Source organism: Cucumis melo, chromosome 1, assembly GCF_025177605.1.
Source record: "Cucumis melo cultivar AY chromosome 1, USDA_Cmelo_AY_1.0, whole genome shotgun sequence".
NCBI lineage: Eukaryota > Viridiplantae > Streptophyta > Magnoliopsida > Cucurbitales > Cucurbitaceae > Cucumis > Cucumis melo.
This window is the reverse complement of record NC_066857.1, coordinates 37,085,218-37,113,035: the sequence shown is the minus strand read 5'-3', so window position 1 is coordinate 37,113,035 and position 27,818 is coordinate 37,085,218. Positions and strand designations below refer to the sequence as shown.

General features: G+C 32.7%; 2 protein-coding genes and 1 long non-coding RNA gene across 6 annotated transcripts; 1 reads left to right on the top strand and 2 right to left on the bottom strand.

Moving 5' to 3' along the window:
* The first annotated feature begins 137 nt into the window (after positions 1-137).
* LOC103500651 (uncharacterized) lies at positions 138-21,564 on the top strand. 3 transcript variants are annotated; one of them, XR_007824694.1, is made up of 4 exons: positions 154-213; positions 410-462; positions 574-632; positions 17,569-21,564. It is a non-coding gene; the product is annotated as an uncharacterized LOC103500651 (long non-coding RNA). The 3 variants fall into 3 exon arrangements; XR_007824695.1 differs by lacking the exon at positions 410-462 and having other exon boundaries at positions 138-213; XR_007824693.1 differs by having other exon boundaries at positions 145-462.
* On the bottom strand, positions 1,171-4,094 carry LOC103500650 (subtilisin-like protease SBT1.5). The gene has a single exon (XM_008464025.3). It carries the CDS (start codon positions 3,761-3,763, stop codon positions 1,430-1,432), a length of 2,334 nt encoding a protein of 777 aa, XP_008462247.1. The 5' UTR covers positions 3,764-4,094; the 3' UTR covers positions 1,171-1,429.
* LOC103500649 (AT-rich interactive domain-containing protein 4-like) lies at positions 13,045-18,094 on the bottom strand. 2 transcript variants are annotated; one of them, XM_008464023.3, is made up of 15 exons: positions 17,942-18,094; positions 17,638-17,826; positions 17,358-17,411; positions 17,116-17,204; positions 16,753-17,029; positions 16,567-16,623; positions 16,402-16,433; positions 16,041-16,176; positions 15,787-15,957; positions 14,792-15,433; positions 14,464-14,601; positions 14,280-14,378; positions 13,989-14,089; positions 13,715-13,805; positions 13,045-13,531 (listed from the first exon to the last, which is right to left on the bottom strand). In XM_008464023.3, the coding sequence occupies exons 1-15, from the start codon at positions 18,092-18,094 to the stop codon at positions 13,415-13,417; spliced, it is 2,346 nt and encodes a 781-aa protein (XP_008462245.1). In that variant the 3' UTR covers positions 13,045-13,414. The 2 variants fall into 2 exon arrangements, with proteins under 2 accessions (XP_008462245.1, XP_050947454.1); XM_051091497.1 differs by having other exon boundaries at positions 16,816-17,029.
* Positions 21,565-27,818: the final 6,254 nt, after the last annotated feature.

Here is a 27,818-nt window from a genome sequence, read left to right as displayed (position 1 = left end):
GGGCCGGGCCGACTAAAACCGAATTCTTTATTGGGCTAAATACGACACAAAGCCCGTTTATTGGGCCGATCAAACGCAGGTCCAATTGTAGGCCGAGCCGTGATAACGAAGTTGCCGATGACGTTCCTAATGGAGGGAAAATTACCGCGCGGAAGGAATTGGATGAAGCTGAAAGAACAGTTCTGAGTTTTGGGATTGAAGATTGCAGAAGAGGTAATGTTTCCTGCTTGTTTTCGATTTATGAACCTTTTGTTTTCAAGTGTATGGAGAATCGAACACGAATCATCATGAAAACGCGTTTCTAATGGTCACGGGTATAAAGCAAAGCTATAGATTGGATTGGTGGTTGTTTTTCTTGTTAATTTGCTTTCATAATTTCCATTAACTGTGAAAATTCACTTCGTAAAAGCGAAATGTTGATCATGTCGAGCTTGTATACCATTCCAACAAATAGCTGGAAAGGTAAGTTTGATTTTCTCATCCTAATTATTGGTCCTTCACGTTTCATTTCCTTTGACTGTATTCAATTCTGTATATGGCGGCGGTAGCTTATGTTTTTACTCCCTTTTCCAGCTCATAAACTGCTGAGGTTCAGCCTTATACGCCGATCATTGACAATGGACCATTGCCAGGTATTTGTCGTCGCTCTCAATTTGAAATTACTGATGGGAATTTAATCAAACAGTTGGTGGGATTTAATGATCCGTTGTTACACTCTTCGTATTTTGCTTGAAACACGAGTCAACTGATGAAAAGTTGAGTGCACTACACTACACTTCACCATAGTTATGTCATATTGTGTTCATTATATTATAAAAGCAGACTATAGATCCATGTGGAAAGATATGATATCCCAAATTCTATATTTACTAATTTATTATATAGATGCATTCTTGTGTTTGCTGGATTAGGAAAGGGAAAGCCGAAAGGCAAAAGTGCGGCAACTATAAGCTTACAAATAGACAATAAACTATGGGGTTATTGGGATAGGCCATTTAACTTTACAAGGAACCCCACTTGTGTTTGTGTCTTAATGACTGTCTCCATCAAGTGTTGATGCTTTCAGCATACGTGTGCCTATGTTCTTTTGAATAAAAAATTTGATCGCCGAAGCATAATTGCTTTTGAAAGCAGTTTTCTGATGGAATTGAATTTCAACCCACAAGATGATTCCGGAGAAGAGACTTGCATTCATCTCTGGTCTATTCTTCTAAACACACTACTATTTTACAAACATTCTCCATAGTCTTACAACCAAAGATACTCATCATCCTTAACCGTGTTTTACAAACCAAACCCCACCAGTTTTCTGATATTGAAAACTTAAAAAGAGCAAAAATATTAAAAGAAGAGAAGAGGAAAAAGCATTTCCATTATACATACAGAGAAGAAAACTACGTAGTTGAGAAAGAGCAAAATTATGATGATCCTACTGCAGAGGTTGCTGCATGGTAACAACCAAGGGACTAGTGACTTCGTGCTTTCCATCAGTCCAAATTATAGAACCACCCTTCATGCTAGAGCTTCCAGGGGAAAGTCTAACAGCCATTGCTTGGACCCTAACCAAGAAACTCAATTTTTGCCCAACCCTTCTAAACGCCAGCTTTTCTGGTTCAACTGTCACTGAAATTCCACTTGGTGGCTTTATTGTTACCTTATAGATAGAATTGGCGTCTCCAACGTTAGTCACAGTTCTTATGAAATGTGTAGACATCTTATGCTTACCATATTGTTGAAACACCACAGACAATGAAGGGTAATTCAAATTCCCAGTATGTCCAGCCCTTTTCGCCCCACTACAATCTGCAATCTTCCCAGTAATAACTTGGATATTCTTCGTAGTGTAATTGGCGTTACACAAGAAATCAACATAATCATATGTATTCAAGTCATAGATTAAACCAGGGTCCATTGCCTTTTGTGGGTGAACATGGCCAGCTCCAAAGTCCAAAACCGTGGAAGTATTGCCTGAAGATTCATCTAACATCGTCTCACCCCGGTTGTCTAAAGTATAAGCTGTGGTCATCAGGGCTGATTTTATAGCTGCTGGACTCCATCCTGGGTGTGCAGCCTTCAGCAGGGCAGCCAAGCCAGAGACGTGAGGACAGGCCATGGAAGTGCCCGAAAGTATGTTGAACTCAGTGGTACGCTTATCTGTGGGAATTCCAGAAGGCCCAATTTTGTCAGGCCAAGCGGCAAGAATGTTCAACCCTGGCGCAATCACATCAGGCTTTACAATTTCTGGGGACTCTGGATTTGGACCTCGAGCTGAAAATGAAGCAACAACCGGTGCGGGCCTAACTCCAAGCCGAGTTCCCTTGAACAAAATTGTTGCGGTTGGCGGTGAATGAGACTTCGCTGCTTCTGCAATATATTTGCGAATCTCGTCGCCGCCGGAAGCACCAACGGCGGTGGCAGGTAATACGTGGCAGTCAGCTACCAATCCCTCACCGTCAAAGACCCCATTTGCTAAAATCATTCCCAATCCTCCAGCCTTTTTCACAACCTCACCTTTAGCAGCTCTTGAATTGATTCCCCTGTCACAAAGTACAATCTTCCCTTTCACTAAATTGGGGTTCAACGAACCTTCTAAGCATAGAGACGAAGAATATCCATCGCCGCCTTCAGTTCCTGCATAAATAAGAGGATACAAACGACCCGGAATCAAAGCCGGTCCGCCATAGACACTAGTACCGAGTACAACCCTCCCGTTTCCCAGCTTAACATCAGCCGGAAAATCTCTATCCATGGTTCCAGCTCCTACTGTTGTAACCCACGGTGCTACATTAGTCACAGTGAGCCCACCTGGACCACCATTACCGGCCGATGCGGAGACAAAAACACCGGCAGCCACCGCTCGATAAGCTCCAATAGCGATGGCATCGAGATAGTACGGCACAACCACACCGCCGACGCTGAGTGATACAACATCGACACCGTCGGAAACGGCAGCATCAAAAGCAGCAAGAATGTCGGAGTCGTAACAGCCGGCGTTCCAGCATACTTTATAAGCAGCAAGACGGGCTTTAGGAGCCATTCCAGCAGCTTTGCCACGAGCATACCCCAAAGTTGAAGCTGGAAACACATAACGACCTGCGGCAATGGACGCTGTATGTGTACCATGGCCATCGGAATCTCGCGGCGAGCGATACTCGGTGGTTTCATTCATCTTTCCATTGGTAGCCTCGTACCCACTACAGAAAAATCGAGCCCCAATGAGTTTACGGTTGCAAGAGCTAGCTGGAAAGTCTTTAGCCACCAAACACTGACCTTTCCATTTGGAAGGAACAGGACCCAGATCGCGGTCGTTAAAACTCTGCCTCTCCGGCCAAATACCAGTATCAATAACACCAATTACAAGGTCAGATCCAAAGTCGGACTCTTTAAGCAAGCCAGCACTATCAGATGTCTTAAGGCCAAGAAACTCGGGGGAACGAGTTGTGTGAGGATGACGAACCTGTTCAGGGATGATGGAAGCGATGTGGGGGAGAGTTTGAAGCTTCTCAACTTCAAGAGGTGAGAGCTTAGCAGAGAAGCCATGGAAAAGAGTTTCATATGTATGGATGATGGCTCCTCCATCATTGACAGAAGAGATGGATGCTAAAGAGGACTCATACCAGTGCTTGTGGGTTGGGAAAATAGAAGGCTTGGAATCTTTGTGAACCTGTACAATGAAGGTTTTCTTTGAAGCATCAATCGAAGAAGACGAAGAAAATGGAATGAGGAGAGAAAAGAGAAAGAATGCTCGAAGAAGAACAGCCATGAGAGAGAAGTAAAGTGAAGGGGGGTTTTGGCAATGGACTGTCACTGGCAGTGAAAGGAAAAACTTTAAAAAGGGAAGTGGGTGTAGAGAGAGAGATGGGGTTAGGACGTGGAGTTGTAGTGTAGTGGGAGTGCGTGAGAGACAACAAATGTAGTAATAAAACGCGTAGAGTGCAGTAAAGTTTGAAGAGGTGAGCAGAGCGTTGGGACTCTGGCTCTCTACTGATATTTTATCAGATAAGGGGTTTTGGTTAAAATTTATTTGGAAATGGAAGTACGTTTATTACCAATTTACCACTCTATTCCCTTGGAATTTAGTGGAAATTAGTTGGCAAAAAATGGTCAAAAAGTAGAAACTCCATTCCATCGCCATACCCCTATACCTTCTTCGAGTTGAAATTTTTTGAGTGCGCCCAACCCGAAAAGAATAAAGGTTCAAAATTTTGAATTCAAGGTCCTAGAAAAATAGTAGGTATTTGATTTTCTTCACTTAGGCGAGCTTTTTATAAATATATAATTACAATTTTAGTTCATGAAGTATTGAATTTCTCTCTATTTAGTTTTTTATTTGTTTTTCTTTTAACTATGAAGTTGATGCCTATTTATTTTTAAAAATTAACGCATGATATAACATTTAAAGTTTATAATTTTATTACAATGAAATTAAGAAATAAAATAATTTCAAATAATAAAATTGTTTAAAATATTTACGAATATAACAAAATTTTAAAATCTATAAAGGATATAGATATTAATAAACTTCCGTTTATTTTATTATATTTAAAAAATAATTTTTAAAAATTTTAAGATTTGTACGCCTGTTATAAATACAAAATTGAGAGTTTTTTTTTAACAAAATTAAAATCTAATAATTTATTATATAATTTTAAAAATTTTAAAAAACAAATCTCGAGATGCATGATTTAACTTGTAATCAATTTTTTAATAGTCCAAAATATTAAAATAAAACCTTAAATTTACATTTTGAGGTTGGGTTTAAAAATCAGTGATTTGTGGTTATTTTGTTTATTGTGGTACGTTTTTTAACATTTACTATCTAGTTAACGAAATTTCGAGAATTGATTTTGATCAAGAAAAATGATATAAAATAAATAAAAATAAAATATAGTTTATGGTATGTTCGATAGAAAATCTATATTTTGTTTTATATTTTTAAATTTATTGATTTCGTCGATATTCGCATAGCATATAATTTAGATTCATCTTTTAAAAACTGTTTTCCAAACTTATGTGATTCAAACAATCCAAATTAAAAAAAACAATATTTTTTATGTTTTCATTTATCCAAAATTTGAATTTTATATTTTAAAAGTTAAAGTTATAGTAAATACATCTAAAAATATTTAGAAAAACTATATGTAGGTTACCAGCTCAATTCATGTTTTTAAATATAATAAATTATATAATAATTTTATAAGTTTTTAGATTAAATTACAAATTTGGTTCCTATGATTTCAAAAAATAGAATTTAGTCTCTACAATTTATAAATACAATTTTTGATTTGATAGAATCATATAATATAAATACAATTTTTGATTTGATAGAATCATATAAAATAGTTTTCTGGAGAGTATTTATAAAGGTTGATACTTTATTAAACTATAGACCAAACTTTAACTTTCTCTAAACAATAGAGATTAAAATTACAATTTAATTAATTTTTTAAACATCAATTATATTCATAAATAAATTAACAATAGTTTATTGTCACTAAGGAAGATTATTTTATGATTTATAAATATATAATACGAAATATATTTAAGCATTCTTTTAAAAGTAGAATACAAATTTTGAATTTGCCACAAGACAAATATTTGATAATATACTATACTTATTTTCATTGAATCTCTTACTTTTTAAATTTATTTTTTCAAATTTTCTACCAAACCTATCCTTAGTTTTTTCAATTAAAAGAGGATTCATTTAATATTTATTTGTTTGCATGTAATTGTTTTTAATTAAAATATCATTTTTTTGGTATTATAGGTTGGAGTTTATTTAATTTTAATATATTGTCTGATTTTAATAATTGTGTTTTCAACTGATCTTCATATAAAGTTAATTTTTATGAAAAATCTATTAAACAATAATAACATTATTTAATGTACGAATATGTTTTCAAAATTTATAGTTAACAACGCTATATTACTTTTTTCTAATAATTTAACTGTAAACTAAAAATGTGAATTAAATTTAGAATCGATTGAAACTATATAGACAAGACTTTGATAATTGAAAATATAAACATCAAATTTGAACAAATTTCAAAGTATAAAATGCAAGTATGGAAATGATATTTTAACTCATCTTCTTAGAAAAAGAAATAGGTTTTGTTTTAATTAGAAAAATATAATTTCTCATCATTTTTTTAATCAATTGAATTTTACTTGTATTCACAATTTTTATTGAGTGATTTAGTTCAGTGTAACATAATTTATCGTCAACTAATTATAATACTTATAAAAGATTAAAGTGAACTTTTAATAATAGAGATTCTTTTCTTTGAAAGAAAAACCGTACCAAAATGTAGGTATGATTTTCCTTTTGAAAAGTAACCACCAGTTGAAAAATACTTGAAAAGTATATTAATGTGTACAGGTACAAATTGATACACCATATATTTTTTTAAAAACTAAAAAGGGAAAATTCTGATGAATTCAATAAAAAATTGTGTTTTCTCTCTGGTGCTTCTAGGGTAGGTTCATCGATGGGGGAAAGTAAATAGTGTGATGAATAAAAACTATGGCGTCGTTTTAACTAAACAGACAAACATATCACTCCTACCAAGATGGCTGAGCACATTTAGATTTTTATTCAATAATTTATGCCACATTCACAACCAGAGAAAGTCCCATGAAGAATCTGCTTTCTTTAGGACAAAATTACAATATTATAATTTATACCATCCCTTAGACGTTTGTTGAAGTTTTTTGTTGGCTTTGGTTTCCGTGATCAACGTAGCCCTCTGGGTGTGAAAACAAGATTAGGAGAAAACATAATTATATTTAAAAGAATCCTGCCCTCGTACCTTAAGCTTTAGGAACAAAAATTTACATTTTTACAAATGAATTAGGTTAGGTGTTATAATTAGATGAGATTTCGTTACAGACTGTTGTGTTAACTTGGAGACCGGGGGGGGGGGGGGGGGGGGGGTGTGAAGCTATTGCCAGTTGATTAATAGTAATTTGATAGTCTCGTGTTACTTTTCAAATAGCTATTGCCAGTTGATTAATAGTTAAAACCTTTAAGGCATTGCCAGTTGATTAGTAATTTCATGATGTTGTCTGACTTTGCAAAATCACAAACATTGAAGTATAAAACACATATTGGAGAAACGAATTGGATGGCTAGGACTGGAAATAACTTGTGGATGAAATTCGATGTTGTTAGTCATAAAGCACCGCATGAATAAAAGCTACCCCACCAATCATTAGTTGTATGAGACAACCAAGGTGTACGTAAAATTAAATATCTTATTAAAAGCTCAATTAGTTAGTCTTCAATTAGTCAATTGGAGATTTTAGTTTGAAAACCTGGTCGAAGAACCAATTTATTCGGAGGCCACATCGCTATAAAACATAATAATTATTATCTCCTACATATCATAGTTGTTGGGAGACATTTACTCTGCGTTGATATATCATCACTTAGTACTAAATTTGGAGATACATATATTAAGTCTACTTCGGTTTGATGAAGCTCTTTCAACCCTTTGGAACCACCATAGGATTGAACAATCATTAGGTGAAATTTAGACGATGCCTAATCACATAAGATGAAATTTAAGTTGTATTTAATCACATGCTTTTCTCTTCTTTGTCCAAAAAAGAAAAAACTCATTTAAAAATGACAAACAATACCACTTGATACGTTTTTATTGGGTACTAGTTGAGTTGCACTAAAGATAAGTGAGACTCTCTATACAAAAAATGGGTACAACCAGACTGCATCTAAGTTTTTACTTTTATGATTTTATTGAATAAATTCAATAAATGTCACGATGACTTGAGAAATCCAACCCACGTCGGAGAGCTGGATTTGCCTTGATTATCCTCTTTAGAAAAATTCTTAGAAGGCTTACAAAATTCCACTTATTAGGAAGACCTCATAGAATTTGAAAAAATTAAACTTTAGACATGAATCGACATCTGTAGGACAGGTAACCAAGTCTCCTAGAAGTCGCACATGATGGGAGAGAGGGAAAGCTATTCAAATGTATCATTTAGAACCAAACATATAAAATTTAGAATGCAATCTCAAAGCCTATTTCGTTTTACCTCGCCTCTTCAGATGCATCACTTGTGAATGTGATTGGGCATACATTCGATGAGCAGCAGGAAAAGCTTTTTCTTTCCTCGTTCTTTCTTTATTTCTTTTCAATATCTAAATGTGGGGTAGGAAGGCAGGAGGAAAGACTTTAATCTTCATGTTTAAACAAATGTAATATATCACTTCAAAAGCAAAATACCTACTTTTTTCTTTTGTAAACTCATTTAATCAATCAAAACATAATTCATACCACATGTTTGAAGTTTGAACATGGGGTTTGATTCTTTCTTCTCTAAACGTGAGTCCCACTGTTTTGATCTTCTGGAGTAATATTTCACAACGGAACTGATAATGTTTATAGGACTATCTGAATATAAATTACCTAGAATGGAGGCAGATTTGATTTTTAGTGGGGGCAAAAAATATTTGTTTGTCAATTTTTGTATTATGTTCAAAATTATGAGATGAATAGTACTTGGTTGAGAACCTGCTCAGTTTGGCTAGATTGTGTGAGGTGGAGCCCAATGTAAGGTGAAAATTTTGCGCATGGTAGGACAGTGTGGTTAATCATAATGGAGCTGTGGGCCATTATTGATTGTCATCAGAAACAAAATTGGTCCCAAAACCATCATTCTTCTCCTTTGAGTCTTTGCCTGTCTCTTCTTCCTCCTTAGCTTCCAATATTTGAACACCTCAAAACAAACCATCTGAATTTGGTGGTGGGGACTCATCAACCAGTACAAACTTAAGCTCCCTCCTTGTTAAATCAAAGGCTTAAACTTTGGATAGTCCTCCCCATTTATATATTCAAAAGTTATAGAAAGTCTAATGACGCAACCCCATTGTAGACTTCTGGTGGATTTGTACACCGACCCACTTCTTCAAATTCTTACCATCTTAACTGACGTGTGTGAGAGTTCTTCACATTGATGTGGTGCCAAACCTACTACACCTTGATGTCTAAATTAGTACAGTAAGTATAGATTAACTAAGCCCACAAAAGTAAGAAAAAATTCCCCTTAGATGATTATTAACTAATTCTTATTCAAGTTGTTGAATGGGACTTCCTTTGACACTCTTTTGTGGTTATGTTAAACTTGGACGATGTTAGGATACTTTCCTACGCTCCAAGCTGCAGAGTGCCAAACGATATATGGATAGGTTATTTCTAATAGGTAAATATTCACCATCTTGTCCATAACTCAAGACTCCAACTTTTTTCTTTTAAAACACTCTTTACCATGCCCACCCCATTTTTCTTTGGTTTTGGTTCCCAGTGGGTTTTAAACCTTTCCTAAGACTACGCTCAACATAAAATTAATATTAATTAAAAATGAAATGACTTATGGTATTACAAGAATTTGAATATAGGAATTTGTAATCCAATGTCATTTTAAATTATCAATCAATTAGAAATTTAAATTGAAATATTTGTACTTAAACTCTCTTTATCTGAATTTAGCTTGAAGCAGGCCCATGGAAAGCTTTGTTCTGGTCATATTTTAAACAAGTAATGGCCACTAGGTTGAAAGAAAGGACAGAGTGACAAACATCAGAGATAGCATTCGCTTTGTAGTACTAAAGTTTAAATAAGCCAAGTTTTGTTAATTAAGAATAATGAAGTCAAAGGGAGAGATTAATAACACACCAATAAAGGCAACAGACAAAGTAACTTCTACATCCGTCGGTGATCTAAAGTTTCAATCTTTTGAAATTTAGATTTGAAACCTCAAAGTAAAATTAAAAGCACCACTTTTTCTTAGATTTGCACATCCCTTGCTAAGCTTTCGTGCTTGTTCTTTTCCATCTTTTCTTTTCTTTTCTTTTTTTATATATATTCTGTCCCATCTTAATGCGTTGATTTAACAAAAATTTTGTTACTAATTTTACGCTTCCATATAGTTTTATCTATCTTTAAACTTTACGCAAGAAAAAGGAAAAAAAAATTATATTAAGTTACTGTTACTAATTTTTGGTTAGCTACTTGTACCTCTTTCTAAATAATTGTCCATATTACTATGAGTGGTTTTAAATACTTGTATAGACTCTAGAGTCTCATGAGATAAATGAATAAAAGACATAATACAGAGAAGTATAAAAACTATTATTGGCTGAAAGTTCACCAACATGTTAACTCCACCCAGAAGGATAAGGTGAAGTACCAATCTAAAATAGGTTATGTTAATTGTAATGAAGATAACATAATCAGATGGTAGGTTAGCAAAAATAAATGCGAGGCAATCATCTATCGAAAATTGATCGAATAAAGTTTGCTAGAATTGATCAACTATTTAGTATTTACTATGGAAAATTATTGATTTACTTCAAACTAAGGAATATAAGAAAGAAATATTTTAGTAGATAATATAATTTTTTATCTTTAATTTGAAAATGTTATAACCTTACTTATTATTAAGTTTAAAAGTAGAAAAATATTTAGATATATTGGAGTCATCCACCCATCTTTTTTTTTTTCTTAAGAGTTTATCTAAGTTCTTAATCCCTCATCCCTCGTTGTCGCTAGACTAGTTTACTTTTTATTTCATATATATAATAATAATTATATATTCTGTTGTTTATGATTCAAAAATTGCATAACAACAAGTGTAATTTGAACTACACTTAAGTATTACTAGCATAAGTTAACTTTTATTATTGTACTTGGAAGTATATCTGATTTTCAGTTGGATTTCGATAATGTTTTCATTAAAAAAATTTGAATATGGCTAGATTTACAGCTAAGTATTTACATTAAACATGCTATTATTAATGCTTTGAAAATTTTAATAATGTATAGGTTTTGAGGGAAAATAAATAGTAGGTTATAGTTTTCAATTTGGTCTTTTAATTTGTAAAATGTTGAATTTCCATTTTGTCTCTATTAACTAATGTTTTTTTTTAATCTTTGATGTCAACTTTCAATTAATTTTGATAATGAACGAAGATTAATGAAAACTAATTTAATTATAAAAATAATAAAATTTACAACAAAAACTAAAAATAAAATATACGAACATACGATCAATAATAAAAATTACAACAAGAACTAAAAGTAAAACATACAAACATACAACCAATGATAAAAGTTACAACATGAACTAAAAGTAAAATATACGAACATACCCAAATGCAAACTAAACAAAAAGCTGAAGAGAAAAAATATAATATTTTAAAATTTAAAGACTAAATAAAAACCTAAATCAAAACTTGGAGTTGGATGATGGATTGAAAACAAAACAAAACAATTAATTAATAAATAAACAAAGGAGACAAAGAGAAGTTCATTATATTTTCACCAACTATTTAAGAAAAAATCATACTGCCTAGGGGGAAAAGAAAAGAAAGGGCAAGTGTCTGTCCAGTTTAGCATGCAATTATTGACCTTTGTCATGATTAGTCTTGGTAATAAAGTGTTAAAGAAGGAAGAAGGAAAAGAATGGGGCCTCTTGACTCTTTGAGTTGTGGATCTTAAATGGACAACTACCTTTTTGATCATATTTCAAAACCATTTGCACCCTTAACAGAACAAATTACAAAAGAAAAAGAAAAGAAAAGCTTTTCCCTTTTGCTTCGTTGCTCTTATCCCTTCCCTTTGTGAAATGAAAGGAATATTTTAGAGCTCAACGCTTCCAGAAGATGGAAACATCTCTTTCTCTCTCCCTTCAATTATTGTTCCCTAATCTTTTAGATTTATTCACAATTTAATTCAACTAAAAGAACTTTCCATTCTCAAATAAACCATTTAATGAAAACATAACTGGAAACCCACATTTTAGTTTACAAATAATTTGAGATTTGCCTAAAAATAAGAGTGATGCATTTAATGCACCGGCAGTATCATTTAAGCAGTGGAGCTGTTGTTTGCTGGGATCAAGTTGATCTTTCTGTTCCTCTTGTTCATGCCTCATGTGTGTGGGACATCTACATTCATTATGTCAATTTATATGGTATATGTTTGAATAATACTTGACTGTTAGTTGAATTTGGCCGCACATTAATAGGATATTTAGTTAAATCAGTAAATAAATTTGTCACCGTAGGATAGAGCCACAAAGTTAGGCCAAAAATAGTTTCAACCCAGTCAACAAATAAGTTAGTTTTTGAGAGAATTGGGAAGAAATAGAAACAAATACACAATTATTCATGAAATTCTTAGTTGTTGCTCTTGCTTTCTTCTTATTCTACCTCTTTTTTAGTACCCTCCCTTTAAAACTAACAAATAAAAAAAAGAGCTTCTCGATCAACAGGGTGCGCAATGTAACTAAACTCTTCCCTCCCTAGGTTTTATTCACACTTGTGATTTAGAATTTTTTTTCTCTTCAGTTTTTTTTGAATCACCTCGATATAAGACCATTTAAATTCTTAATTCGACAATCTCTCAAATGTTTTTAGTCAAGTAGGTGTAACCAAACTCCCCATCTAGATTTGATTATAACACTATTCTTTTCTTTTTTATAGTTCTGTTTGGCTAATGCTCATTAATATTAGGAGACCATTCTCAAAATCTGTATTTGTTTCGAATGTTCTTTTTCCACTTAATAACTATAAATCTATTTTTTCTTAAATTAGAAAAAATACGATGTTAATATTACAATTTTTGGATATGTTATTATTACATTACAAGTTTGGCTAACCTTGAATATAATATCTCCCAACTTAGAATTTAGAGCGTAAACAAATTTTGTCATATAGTAGTTTCTTGATGTCAATGAGGGCTAATTTAGTCCATTACCTCATTTGGGTCAGTTAATTATACAGCCCATTTGAAAACTGAACTTTGGACCATACTAATTTGCTTATTCCAGAAAACCAACCCCATTTGCAACAACCGTATGCCGGGTCACCAACTGATCCATTCTATTTTGGACTGCAGCTAAAATATCTCAACCTCACGTACAAATTCATAGATTTGAATTTCTAATGGAATATTCTCAAAAAGTAAATAAACTAATCAAGAAGCATAAACCTTTATATAGTAAGCATACACGTGATTGTTAAAAGGGGGAAAATCGTGAGCTTTCATGTAAGTTCAAGTGGATTGTCCAATTCATCATCTTCTACATAGTCTAAGTTAGCCCTCAACTAAGTTGGAGAACTGTAGTATTCATTCCCCTCCTATATCCTATGGCATTACCCAAGTATTACTCAACTGCACCCTAAAATACAAAAAAATCAGTAGTTTTCTGCTGGACTTTTTCTCTGTTTTCCTGGATACATTATATATATATACTTGTAGATTAAGGTTAATAGCACAGTGATACATGTAGTTAAGGAAATTGAGCTTTATATGTACGGCCGCAACGGTTTGGTTCTTTCATAGTTATAGGTCGGCGCAAATTTGACCTCAAAATCAAATCAACTTCACATTGGTCTTGAGGAGAAGCCTGGAGATAAACCATTTGCAACTTTCTTCTTCTTATAATTAGCGACACTACAGTGTGGACATATGTATTCTAAGCCATCAGTTTTTGCATAATCCTGCAAAAATCATGCACAATGCATCATTATGATTCAAGTCAACACTCAATCTCATCCCATATTTGGCTACCTTGTAAAAATAAGACAGAGATGCATGTAGAAAGGAATTTTTTCTTGTCCTAGTCCAGTCTGTGCTTTCATTGAAGTCTGTATTACCAAGATGTAGTAGGATGAAGAAGATACCTTAAATGCACCGAGACCCTGCCTTCTATCGCAACCGAAGTGAGCCCACTCTCCACAAAAGCCACAGTTCACCCAGTCCCCTGCTGCACTACTGTTAAAAGCAAAGCAATCCAACATTTCAGTGTAAGGGAACATATGAAGTTTATCTAGTTTACAATTCGAGAAGAGAGAAAACTTCAATGTTAGCTCCTAAGCTACAAGGAAATATTCGTTTCATTTTTAAAATGGAAGAAAAAGAGACTAATATTGGAGAACGGAATGGAAGTATACAAACCTGTGGCATAACAGGCAACATTCACCGTCCACATCTTCATGTGCCAATTCATACTCTAGAAGATAAGTCTCGTAATGTCTTTTAAGCGTGTTTCCAACACCCTGCAGGATAATTAGTTTTTTATTTTCTATTACCACAGAAACCTTCTTAAACTCTTCTCATGTGCATCAAGAAACAACAATCCCATTATTTGTCATGAATATTAAACATTCTAGACATTCAAGAATGCAGTAACATAAAACCAAAAGATCGTCAGGATAAGAATTGTGTTTTTAGACATGAAATCCGTACAGTCATTCTATTGGTCATGGTGTAATTGCGCATCTTTGAGAAGATCTGTCCTTTCCAATTAATGCCATTTCCAACACGGAAGCCACCTCTTGAAACCACCTGATCAACAGCATCCATTCAGGTTTCAATTAATATCGAATACCCTATATCCTTCCATGATTCCAACTCAGAGAAAGGAGCTTACCTCCTTGTACAGGTTGTAAAGGTCAAGACGCTTTCCATTGAGTATAGCATCTGGAAACTCAGCAAGCCCACCAGGAGGAATAAGTCGACTGTGACCTCGAAGAGCTAAAAACTGCAGCAAATCCTTCAAAAATTCCTCCTACACGAGAACAAGAAAAAACAAAATTAGTTCATATAATTTTAGTAGAAATCAAACAATGGCCAAACACCTGATGATTAGTAACTAATCTAATGTTACCTCCTTTTTCTTTAAGCACAAGACCAGAACTTCTCAACATTCTTTAAGCGCTTATTATCTAGGAGCAGAGGTTCCAAGGGAGTGAAATTACCTCAAAGCAAGCCTGTATATGACTTCTGCCACAACCGTGCTTCTTCAAAGGTAGTGGATTCATGGGAATGATTTGTTTATATTGAGACGCACTTGGAAATACTTTTTGTTGGAAAACTGAAGCTGAACCTACAGTCACATGCTTTGTGGGATTACTAGAAGGAACACTAGCTTTAAGCAGGCCTCCATTGTGCCCTCCCATCTCAGATATTCCATGAAAAGAGATCATTTTATGGCGATTAACGTGAGGAATGGGCCTCATTGCAGCAATTTTCATGCCTCTCCTTCTTGGAAGTGGAAACATGGGAGTGCTAAAACCATTCCTTGAACCTATTTCCATGTTCGCGCTATGTATTCTGCTACCAGGCAATACCTTCAGATGTTCAATAATATCATGAGAACCAAGGCTTGTATCTTTCATATATTTTGATCTCTTTCTAGGAGCAGGTGGCTTCAACCAGCTTGGAAGTGTGCTATCAGTTAAATTGCTCAGAAATAAATCTTTTTCCTTCCTTGAGCAGAAGAAAAGGAGGCGCTCAGCATCATCCTTCTCAAAAGAAGCAACAGACAAACCCTGGATGCTGGCAATGCCCAGTCCCACTAAACTTCGATAAGAAACATCAGGGGCTAACTGCCTCAAAATCTGCAAAACAGCGGTGGACAAGCACCAACTCATTAGATTTTAAATAAAACTCATTATAAGAACTAGATCATAATCATCACTCATCATAAATGCATAGGAGATATTGCTTCATACATCTTCACTGGAGTCAGATAGATATCAAGCAACCATTAATTTCTTTACAAACACCAGGCCAGGAGAAACAAGTTCACAAAAATCAGTATACTGCATTTAAGACTAGATAGAAGATTGGCCATTCTGATTCTCAGGTGAAATAATACATTATTGATTCATGAACATGGTCGCTAAATTATGAAACAGAATCCCAAGGATACAATGTCATAAAAGAAGACGATGAGAAGTGATTGGACAACCTGAGATGCCCATGAAGGAACCTTCAAGCTAACTTCAAAAACCGTTGCCCCACAAGCAATTGAAGTAGATTTACGTGGTTCAGATAAGTGTTTGCTTCCTTCACCATCGATTAGTGTCTGCACTAGTTCGCCTCTGTCTATAATCTCATTCTTTATATAATTTTCAAATAGCTGAATAGAAACCAATAAGAAGTTATATAAGATCTGACAGCTGCAAAACACAATGAGAACCTAACCAGAGAGCTTTACGTTACCTGATCATCAAAACAAGCTTGTGCACTACCTGATACCAACAATGAAATGTGGGCAAAACTGCATGTTGATAAATCACAGCGCATGGTCACAACACCATTAGAGAGTGTTCCTGCCTGAAGAGGTGGAGGAGGGGCACTGTGCACATCAGATGAATTAATACAATTGACAGCTAATACACAATGTGGAGTTTACAACTCCATTCAAAGGTCAGAAGAAAATTGCAGTGACTACATTCATAAAACACGCCTTCAAATGTGGTGTATATCTCAATCAACCATTAGGCAGATCCCAGTCAATCTTAGTTTACAAAACCAAATTAAAACATTACAAGCTGGACAATAATTTTAAAAACCAAGGCACCTGAACTTGCTGTGAAGTTTGCTCCCCCGAATCTAGAACACAAAAATAGGTAGAAAAGTGTAAGAAGAAAGCTCTTGCTCCTATTAACATAGCACAAGCAAATCAAGAAGCTAGATTGTCCATTAAAAACGTAAGTCCTAGCAATAACATGTTTTCATTACTTACTTCAATGTCCAAGAGGGCGTTAAGACCATCCTCCAGAGCTTCTAATACATAAGCATCCTAAGAAGAGAAAAATAAACCTACATGTCATGCCAATAGGAAGCTAGAAGGGTATTAATACTAGTTTTGTACATCATTGAGTAGGGATTTAGCAAGGAAAATTAAAAGTAGATGTTTGTTCTTGCTTACCAATGACCCTGGTTCTCCACATACAAGAAATCTCATTTCAACATCATTATCAAGAACACTCACAGAAATTCCTTCTGACGAACTTTCTTCATCATCAGCTACCTCTTTCTCGAGGGGTTCGACATTTATTTTCAAGCGTTCCCCTAGAAGATGTGGACCCAGATCTTCACTAACTTCTTTATGACTACTGCTAGGAAGAACAAAGTTGTTTCCCAAGCAATACATCCTAAATGAAGCGTGTGCAAGTTGAAATGCGTCCCATGTGTGAGCAGATGAACTGCAATTCAAATAGAAAAACAGTTATCAGCAATTATCCTCCACTGCATTAATTGATTAATCTGTATTGTCATGCTAATGGAGTACCTCTGAAGAACTGAAAGGAATGCATTACGAAAATGACATGCTGTATAGCAAGTAAATGTGCTCCTCCAGTATATGACATAAGGAATACCCTGAAAACAAATAGCTCACACTTCATACAGGCATATCAGAAATTCCAGTCTGCAGCTTTCAAAGTAACGCTATTACTCTTAGCACCTCAAATCTTATAAATTGCCAATGGCAGTAAACACTGAAGGTAGATATGGGAACTGAATAAAATTCACCTTGGAGTGAAGTGCATCAGCTACTTCATCTCCCTTTGCTATATCCAAATATACCTGAAGGTCCACACACCAAAATCTTTAGTAAATGAAACATTAAGAACATAAGAAGTTGTGATGATTATCAGATCAGGTTTGTTTCAGCCAAGAGCATGCTTTATTTATTTATTATTATCATTATCTTTTGTTTCTGTTAACTCTTTTCCTTATGCAGGGGTTATAATTACAAACGGGTGCAAGAAAAATATGAAGCTGAAAATTAATAAAAGAATGTAGAACCTACAGTGGTGAGCAACGGATAATTAAAGAGCCCACTTATCGCTTCTACAGTGGACAAATCAACACCTCCCCATACTAAAGAACCAACTTCATCATTCTCGAGTTGTTCCCCTTGTAAGTAAACAATGTTCGGTTTATACGATTCAAGAGTCCTACAAAACTGATCTTTACTAGGATTTGACAAAACCTGGACCTGCAAAAATAGTCCAGAAAGATAATTACCACACAGTAGAGTATTAACAGGGTAATTGAAGAAACATATAGTTACACATTAATCATATAGAAGTAAACAAAAAAAAAAATCGCACCTCCAAACGCCCAGAAGAATTTAATTGTGGAAAGGGATATCTCTGTTGATCCTCTGGATTATCCTTCTTAGATTTATCTTCAGGAATACTCCCAGAAGGGATTGCAAGAAGCCTACAAGTATATCTAGCAGGAACTTGAGAATGAAAAACCATTGCAGTTATATAAGAGCAATGGAGCCTCTTTACCAATGTATTCTCTCCAGCTTCTTACAGGAGAGTTCAAATCCAAAACTTCCAGTGAGTTTAAAATTCTTGACTCCAGCATCAACTCATAATTTTAAAGCCACAGTCTCCCAAAGAGTTGACTGAAACCTAATGCTAGCTCTAGAGTAGCTATATCTCAAACACAAAAAGCTTAGAAACTTCTAACCACAAATAGGAAACTCCTTAAAAAATATGATCACACAATTCAACAGACACACCCAGAGAGAACTTGGTCGTTTTGAAAGGAAAGAAGAATGGATCAAAGGAGGAAAAAAAAAAAAGGACAACAAGTCTGCTTCTGCCGATGGGCTCCGAATGCGATAAGAGCCCTCGGAATTCAACCTTCAAGAGTTCAAAATTGAGAAGAGAACATGCAAAATCTTAGAAAATAACTAATGGCAAAAGAAAAAAAAAATTAAGGAAGAACCTAGAAGACGTAATTAGGCGAACTCACCGACTGGAGAAAGGAAGATCGAGCAGCGAATGGAAAAAATTAGGAAAATCGAAAACCCTAAGTAGTCCGTAGCTTTAAAGATCAACATTCGAGTCCACCAAAGAGGCGAATCCTTTACGCCCTTAAATTCATATCTTTAAAAATTTTACAATCCAAAAAATAATTAGAAACTAAAAGGAGTTATCTCCCAATATATTTCACGGAAAACACAAATTCAAAACGCTCAGAGTCACCAGAATTATTAAAAAAATAATTCCCATCTATTGATTAGTGGGTGTCAGATAAAATACATCCAATTCCGGAATTTCCAAGTTGAGGTCAAACACTGCAAATAAACGCGAAATTTTGATGGGAAAATACACACACCCAACATGAGGGATTAATTAAAGGCCCTTTGATGAACTGATTGATAAAGTAAGAAAGCTAATTCCCAAAACCCCAAAAAGAAAAAAATATATATATAAATTAAAATTTAATAAAAGGAAAAGACCGTAGTGTGTATTTGAAAAGTACCTTACGTTGATTAAAACAAGTAACTGATTTCTTTACTTTTCCTAAAGAATTTTGAACAAACCAATCGTACGGTCTAACCCACGAGGCCAAGAATTTCGACCACTGCTCTTAAGATTCCAATTTATGAACCACCCACCATTTTCTTGCTCCAAGGTACTCAATCCAAGGATGAACATCCTATTTGCTTTCTTCTTTCTATCCGTGATTCTGCTCTTATTTCAAGCTGGTTTTCTGTAAAGAAATGACGCACAAGCACCGTCGTTCTTTCTGCTTTGCAAGGTCTTGAAGCATAACAGAATTAAAGCAGTTGGTAAGCTCATGCATGGACTGATTCAAATACGCCAAGATTTCTTCAAATTCATATGTATTAAACAGCTTGCATAAAGTTGGTCTGTCACTTCCGAGTTTGCAGAAAAGTAGCAGCCTAAGACACATTTGTGCCAACGGGTACTTCGAAGTTAGAATTTAGGGTAGAGCATAAAAACATTTCCCCCCAATCATTTTACTTAAAAAATTGTTAGCTTTTATAAACAGACATAAGTTCTCACATATACATGAGATCATGACCCACATAAAGAACCACATCGAGGTGGGAATAAATCCTGTGGAATTAACGACTTCAAAATCTGAGATTGAGGTTGGACAATTCAACTTTTCGGAGGAACCAGATGAGAATGCCCTAAGTTACTTCAGAGGAAATCCAGACGAGGTTATTGAAAACTTAAGAACATTGTTTTATATTTATAATCATTCAAGAAGTTTCAGTCAACCCCTCCATAGCTTACCTTTTCCCTAACTTAAATGTTATACACTAAACCGTTTCAGCTAAAAACCCGAAAGCTTTCTAAGATAATTTTTTCTTGTTTTAACCTTATGAGTGAAAGGAAAAGACACTCTCTAGTGATTCTATTTCATCTTTTAATCGTTTTATGGAACGTGTTATGTCTACTACTTTTTCTTATTCTGGGTGTAAAACAAAACATCATTAAGCTCATTTTAGCTCATCTTTTTTAGTTAAATAAAACATCATTACGCTCATTTTAGCTCATCTTCTTTAGTTAAACAAAACATCATTAAGCTCGTTTTAGCTCATCTATTTTAGTTAAACAAAACATCATTACGCTCATTTTAGCTCATCCTTTTTAGTTAGCATTTGGGGTTCTCTCCTGATTTAGTATATATATGATACGTTTCTTTTGGACTTTTACCCGGGGAAAAAAAAACAACAGAAGTAACCCAAACTGGGAACTTTCAGACCATGGTTTCTTTACTTGTAACTTATGGAGTCATTTGACTTGCACTCTTTTATATCAATAAACATTCTGGCAGATCAAACCAGGGAACAGAATGGTGATATTCAGTGTAGTTTTTACAATTCAATTATAATTTATACTGACACGTTATTTGGTTTCTTTTGAGGAAGTTATGAGAGAAGAAGGTCCTGAATGAACAATTATACACTCTGTCAGTGTAAATTACCCGTATCTAGGTTCGAACTACTCAATAATAGAGTGCCAGATATTTTGAGGATAACGTTAGTACATTATCCATAACAAGTGTCTCTTTAGCCTTGCATCATTATCGCACACACAAAGAAAGGTAATACGATAGTACTACTCTTAACCAAAAATCGAAGAGTTCTCATAGAGCTACAAAATTTACAGCCTTTATCCCCTCCTTGATACAACATCAATCCAGCAACGGATTGAAAACAACTAAGATCTAACTAACTTCCTTTTTCTCCTTTTATTTCTTCTTATCCATTTTAGTTACACTGTTTCCATTTGCAGTAGATTGGAAAAAAGAGGAGAATCAACTATGAAACAACTGGTCGAATTCTCGAATGAGGAAGCCGGTTATGTTGCCGGAGATCTTCTAAGAGGAGACGTGTTTCAGTTCTTGGTTCATTTTTAAGACATTGTCTGTAAGCAGCCACCATTTTTCTAGTGGAAGCTTCTAATTCTCTCTTATCGTCAATATCAATCTGTTGATTTCGACACTTTATGCTGCAATAACCTTGATCACCCCTGTTTCACAGGACAACCAAAAAAATATCAGCAACAAAAACTCAACTACAAATCGAGAAACAACTTCTTCCAAGCAAAAAAGAAAAAGGTAAATCCTTATCCAAATTCCATGATCTTGAACTACAGGCAAAATCCAAGGATTTAATTAGAAGATCATATCCTGGTAATACTAAAAATTAAGTTAGAACAAGTTTAATTAGTACCTGTACATGTAAATATCTTCTTGAGGGTCCAGATTCTTGTTGCATAGAGAGCATGTTTTGAGAAAAGATGGGTTATTATTAGAACTAGAAACAAGTGAAGGAGACAATTTTCTGGATTGTTTAACCACTAGATTTGGTTCTGGTGATCGATGTACAAGAATTCCTAACCCAACACCCTTCAGATAACTACTGGAATTATCATTTCTCTCCTTCCTCTTGAAAGGACTGCTCAATTTGGGGAGCATTATGGAAAGTATAGAACTGTAGAAAGAAAGAGAGAAGGAAGAAAAAAAGAGAGAATAGGGAAGATGATAAGAGTGTGAAGGAATCGGATATGACGTATTTATAAAATAAAACTGATGCTATTCACAAAAATTAAAAAATGAAATGAAAAAATAAAATAAGTAAACGACATGGTTCACTACACGACATCTGGTTTCCACTATGATGATTTTTCCTGCACAACAAAAGGGAAAAGCTGTGTTTTTGTTATAAAAATGAAAACGTGGAAAATGAGAAAGAGACACTTATTATTGTTGTGGTTCAAAATTATTTTCTTTTTCTTTATACTATGGGCCGATTGCCCACAAACTTTGCTGTTCTTCATTTTTTTTATTTTTCTTTTTTACTTCTATCTCTAATATTTATTACCTGCTGAATACAGTCTTCACACTTGTCTGGATTGCGACTTTATTCTCTCTTCTTTTTCTTTTACAAAAACTCAGGAAAAATGTTCATTTATGCCATGAAATCGTAAATTATATCAATTTACACGTTTACGTAAGATTACCTTAAGATATGTTTAGTTCAAAGAGTTTGGAAATAAGAATTGAAAAATGTGGATTTATGAAGTTTACTGGAAATAAGAATTGAAAAATGTGGATTTATGAAGTTTACTTTTTTTTTTTACACAAAAAGTTTGTAACTTTATTCTTATAGGAAGAACACTAGTAATTCACAAATCTTTAGTTTTCATAACTTTTTATTGTTTACTATTCAATTTCTTACCTCAATCACTCCATAAATTTGTTGATTCGTACATCTCTTCGTATTTTGTTTTAAAAACATTTTATTAGAACTTACAATTTAATTAATATAATTTTTATAATTTCATAGGTGAATCAATTTATATTTATTAGAAATTCGTTCATTTATCAATCTCTATACTTTGTAGGCTTCTGCACATGTTGGATTACTAAAATGAAAAATTAGAATCGATACGTTGATTCTTCTTCTAGATTCTAAATTGATTCGATTTATAAATTTAAAGGTTCGGTAGATAAGATTATGAATCTTATACTATGTTTGTCGAAATGGAGGATATGATATAAGTTGATATAATTATTAGTTAAGTGTGATTGCTAATCTCTAAACTTTAATAATATAAATTAATATCAAAAGAAATAACTTTCAAGAGGTTAGTATTTTAAAACAGTAGTCTTAAACAATTAAACTATTTGTAAATGAAATTTTTGCTTTATCTTTATTACTAATTCATTTAAGTGGCAAAAGGGCATATTTTGTTGGATGTACATTTTGCCCAAATTTTATATTTTAATTCCATCTACTTTTTGTCACAATTTTTTTAATCCATAAAATAAAGGCTTTAATAAGTGGATTACAAACTTTATTTATAATTCATTATACCATACAAATTAGACCTCAAGACTACAAAGAATGTGAAACTAATTTGAATATAGTTTGTTGAACATTTCCTATGAAATAAAATATATTAAAAAAAAAATCCCACATTTATTGAAGTCTAAAAGAAAGTGTTTCTCAACTTTTAGGATACACAAACTAACCTATTAAAATTTATACATCAAGATTTCTAAAATTAAATGCATTTTAAGATTAAAAAAAAAAAAACTATTACGTTGACCAGTTTCTTTAACTAAAAAATCCTATATAAAGAATAAATAAATAAAGTGTAAAGTAGGTATTATAGAAAGACCCACCTGCCCTTCCACTCAATTGTATTAACAAAATTAATGAAGTTACGAAGAAAGAATGACCAAGTAAAAGTGTTTATTAATTAATTAATTAATTAATTAATTATTAAACGCGATAATTTTCTCTAAATAATAATAATTAATAGTATGATAAATCCTTACATCCAATAAGTCAATTTAGTAACACTACTTTATTACCATTGTTTTTGTTTTTGTTTTTCTGATTTTAGAGAAAATAAAATAGAATCATTTTTAACTAAACACCAAACTATAGAAGATTATTTATAAAAAAAAATTTATAAAATTATGTGGAGAAGATACTGAGTACAAATTAAATATGTAAATTCAATAATAAATAAATCGATCAATGAATTGGACTTTTGTTGAATGATGGATATGGTCAATCTAAACAACATTGATGTTTATACTTTAGAGTAATTAAATTGATGGTTTTTTACAATTAAAACATATCTATAGCAGCAACAACATCATGACCATGTGTAATCAAGAAGAATGCTTATAGTTTGTTTTTTCTTTCTTTCTTTCTTTCTTTTTTTTAGAATGAGTTTCCTAATTGGTTGCTTTGCCTTGTCTTGTCCAGTGGGGCCATGAGTGATGATGTAATTTAATTGTTTAGCATTTGTTTCCAAATATATATATATATATATATATATATGGGAAATTTCCCCGAAATAGAAAAATAATGGGAAATTTGTTAAAATATAATATTTGATAAAATATTTATACTCTCAAAAATCTCAAAAATCAAATGTAGTTAATTTTAGTGATTTTGTTAAATGTAAATAGTTTATCAATTTTTTCTATTTTTGAAAAGAAAATTCTATATATAATTCATAACCACGAGATTGTTTTAAATTATTGTAGTTTTCTTGAATAGTTGAGCAATAACCTAAGTTATGAATAATACAAAAAGTGAAATTATTTATAAAGTTTAGCAAAAAAATTTAAATGTATCGTTATCTGATAAATTGTATTATATTTTATAAAATAATTTTTAAACTTTTAAACTTTTTTAAAATATAAAAATTGATAAATTATTTATGTAATATATAACAAAAACACGGGAAAATAAAAAAATCATTATACTTGATTTTTATATAAAATATAAATATTTTATCAAAAAAATTTATTTTTAACAATTTCTCTAAATCTAATTAAAATAGCAACGTGATATTGGAGCAAAAAATGAATCGAACATCTTTTAGATTATTCTTCCTCAATCAATCAATTTGGTTGGACAATGGAACCACTAGTTCTGTAACAACTTTTAATACCTTATTCTTTTCTTTGCAATCTCAGTCTCAATGAATCTTAACGAAAACAATGAAATTCTATGTCCATTAAAGAGATTGAATAATATTTTTTTAAAGATATTTATTGATTTCCAAAGTGTATTCTGATTGAGTATGATCAAACTTCATGAATGATTTGGAGCATATAATCCAATTTAAATTCTTCACAAAAGGACAAAGAAAAACAAATGTTTAGAAGTGTATTTTTGCAATTGATTCTTTGTGTTTCTTCCCCTTTTTTTTTTCTTTTTCTTTGGAAAAGAGTATATTATTTGTTAATAGAAAGTAGATGAGATAGAATACGAAAAAATGGGCATTAAAGCATTGAAACCTGAATTGTTGGAAAATGGAAAAGTAAGGGAAAAAGATGCCTTGAAAACTGCTAATTTTCATCTTTTTTGACAATTCAAAAACCATCTATATATATATATATATATATATATATATATATATATATATTCAAATTAACAATTGAAAGAATCTAACTATTAATATTTGTCCATAGAAGGAAGGTTCGAGGAATCTTTACATTTGATCCTTAAATTTTAAAAATATATCATTTTTGCTTTGAAATATTGTGTGAATAGTTATTTATATTCTTTAAATTTTCAAAATGCATCTATTTAGTAATCATACATGTTTAAAAGATTTAAATAGCTATATGATATTTAAAATTAGAAAAAAAAATTAGAGTGAAGTAATTTTTGAAAATTATTCTTCTAGTTTAAAGTAACGTATAATTATTTAAATTAATATGAATTAATTATTTGAGAGGTATTTTAAAGTTATTTTTAAAAATTGAAGGACTAAAGAAGTAGATTTTTAAATATTAGAAAATGTAATCCACCTATTTTTCAAAATTTGAATTAGAAAAAGCGTAATTTATCCAATAACATATTAACCAATAACTTATATTTTGGTTGGTACAATTAATGTCAAGTAGGGCTTCTTGTGTTCAACCAAAATTTCATTTTTTTTTTTTTTTTTTTGCTATAAGATGAAATATGAATACCCAATTTTCAAGATAATAATTATAAATATAGCTAAGTATATCAAAGATAAAATAGACTTTAAACAATTCGCTCTAATTATATATTTTTTTAAATATAGATATATGCTAATACTTCAAATATAATTAATATATTTGCAATTGTCCCTAGAAATAAGTGTCAGCTATATCTATCGTTTAAGCGCCAATTGCATCATAAAAATTACCAAAATAAAGTTATTTTGTATATTTAGAGTTATTATTGTATATCTTTTTCCTTTTTGTGATTAGATGTATTATACTAGCTCGGTGATTCCAACTCGTTAGTAAACACAACTATACGAGATCCAAAAAATTGAAGACAGTAGATTTATACGAATAAACATAAGTAATAAGTAAAACGTGTGTCGTCTTAGCCTAAAAAGATAGTACATTAACAACCACTTGATCCCTTACTAAAATATCTACATTGAATCTCTAACAAATCAATAGCTGTAAACAAATAGCACATCACAATTTAATAAATTTTGTATTTATTTAGAGTATTCTTCAAAGATGTTTATTTGCTACCTCAAAAGTAATGGCACAATAAGATTATTTATTTATTTTGTAGGATAATGAAACAAAAATTATTAAAAAAAAATAAAATAAAAATAAATAAATAAAATCAGAAGTATACATTTTTTGAAAAAATGGTTTTAAAATTCTATCTAACCAAAGTATTCCCATATATCTATATCTACTCCATGCATTTACATATCAACATAATCTAATAACAAAACTAGTAGTGGGTGTTCTGTTCATAATAAAATTCCAATTTGGCAACAGGGTATTTATCCTTCAAAAGCAATAGAGATTCTAATATTCTCACTCAACACAATAGCTTATTCAAACAAAAATTCACTCTCCCTCTTCCAAATTATAAATATTGTGTGTGTGTTCTTTCCATTCGTAGCCAAATATAGAGAAGGAAAACTTCCTCTTTCCCTCTCAACATTCTTCTTCTTTAAGGCATGACTAAGGTTACTGGAAATAGTCTTTACTTTATAAGGTCGATCCTTCTCGTGCAGGTGTTATGTATTTAATTCTCGCTATCGTTCTTTGTGTATGTTTCTTTTGTGCTCTTGTCTAATTTAGCAATGTAATAGCAGGCGAATGAGCTCTTCAATTGCATCTGAGCAACTTAAGGCACAAACAACTGCGTCAATGGTGGTTAGGAAGGTGAAGGCAGCTGTGGAAACGAGCTGTTATGATAATGAGGTAGTTGAACAGAAGAAGACGTTTTGGATGAAAGATCCTAAGAGTGGAAACTGGATTCCCGAGAATCATTTTGAAGAGATTGATGTGGTGGAATTGAGGGAGAAACTGCTGGCTAAACCTAAGATTTAAGAAGCTGCTCTAAAACAGCAAGTGAAAAGCTTCATTTATGTGCAAGAACAAAAGTTCCGCCTTTATCCATCTTATCCGTGCTACTAAATAACACCTACAGCAAAAACTATTCTACAATACTTTTCTCTCTCTAATCTGTCACTTCTATCAATTTAAAGTCTCGTATGAATCCTCTAAAGTTCAATGGTGTTGATTTCAACGGGTGAAAGAAGGGAATCCGAATCTCATCAAGTTTATCAAAGAAAGCAAATTGCCAGGTCATAGTAGTTGCAACAAGTCAAGAATGATGAGTTGGCCTACACAAATTAGTAAATACGTACAATTATGGACGAACATCTCAATAGAAACTTATTCCTATGATTTATTTTATTAAATGTTTATTACTTTTCAGAAGGGACCATCCCAATGACATCCTTATCACTCCAGTTCCTTCTAATGAGGAAAGAGGGAAAGAGAGAGCATTTCTCTCTTTTGAGAAGGGACCATCCTACTTTGCTAAAGAAAAAACATGGTAGACCATCCTAGTGACGGTTCATATCATTCCAATTCCTCAATTGAGAGAGGGACCTTTTTCTATATTATGGATTCGAACTTGTGACCTCCCCTTGGGTCAAAGACAATCCTAAAACTAGTTGGGCTATATTCAAATAGGCTAGAGAGACACTAAACATATGCAATCCAAATATGCATGTGTATGTGCGACATGTATACACATACACAAAACCCTAAACATGCATATACACATGCATTACAGATGCATGCACAAATGACACAATATTGGTGAAGACAGGGAACTCTTGTGTATGGTTATCGTGAAGCTGGACTACAACTACG

What these genes read in the sequence shown, in the direction of transcription:
- LOC103500650 (XM_008464025.3), bottom strand. Translation starts at nt 3,763, where the DNA reads ATGGCTGTTCTTCTTCGAGCATTCTTTCTCTTTTCTCTCCTCATTCCA.
- LOC103500649 (XM_008464023.3), bottom strand. Translation starts at nt 18,094, where the DNA reads ATGGTTTTTCATTCTCAAGTTCCTGCTAGATATACTTGTAGGCTTCTT. An exon ending in ATTATCCGTTGCTCACCACT is followed by an intron (nt 17,412 to 17,637) that starts GTAGGTTCTACA and finishes GTGGACCTTCAG; the next exon opens with GTATATTTGGATATAGCAAA. An exon ending in TTTACAACCTGTACAAGGAG is followed by an intron (nt 14,379 to 14,463) that starts GTAAGCTCCTTT and finishes GCTGTTGATCAG; the next exon opens with GTGGTTTCAAGAGGTGGCTT.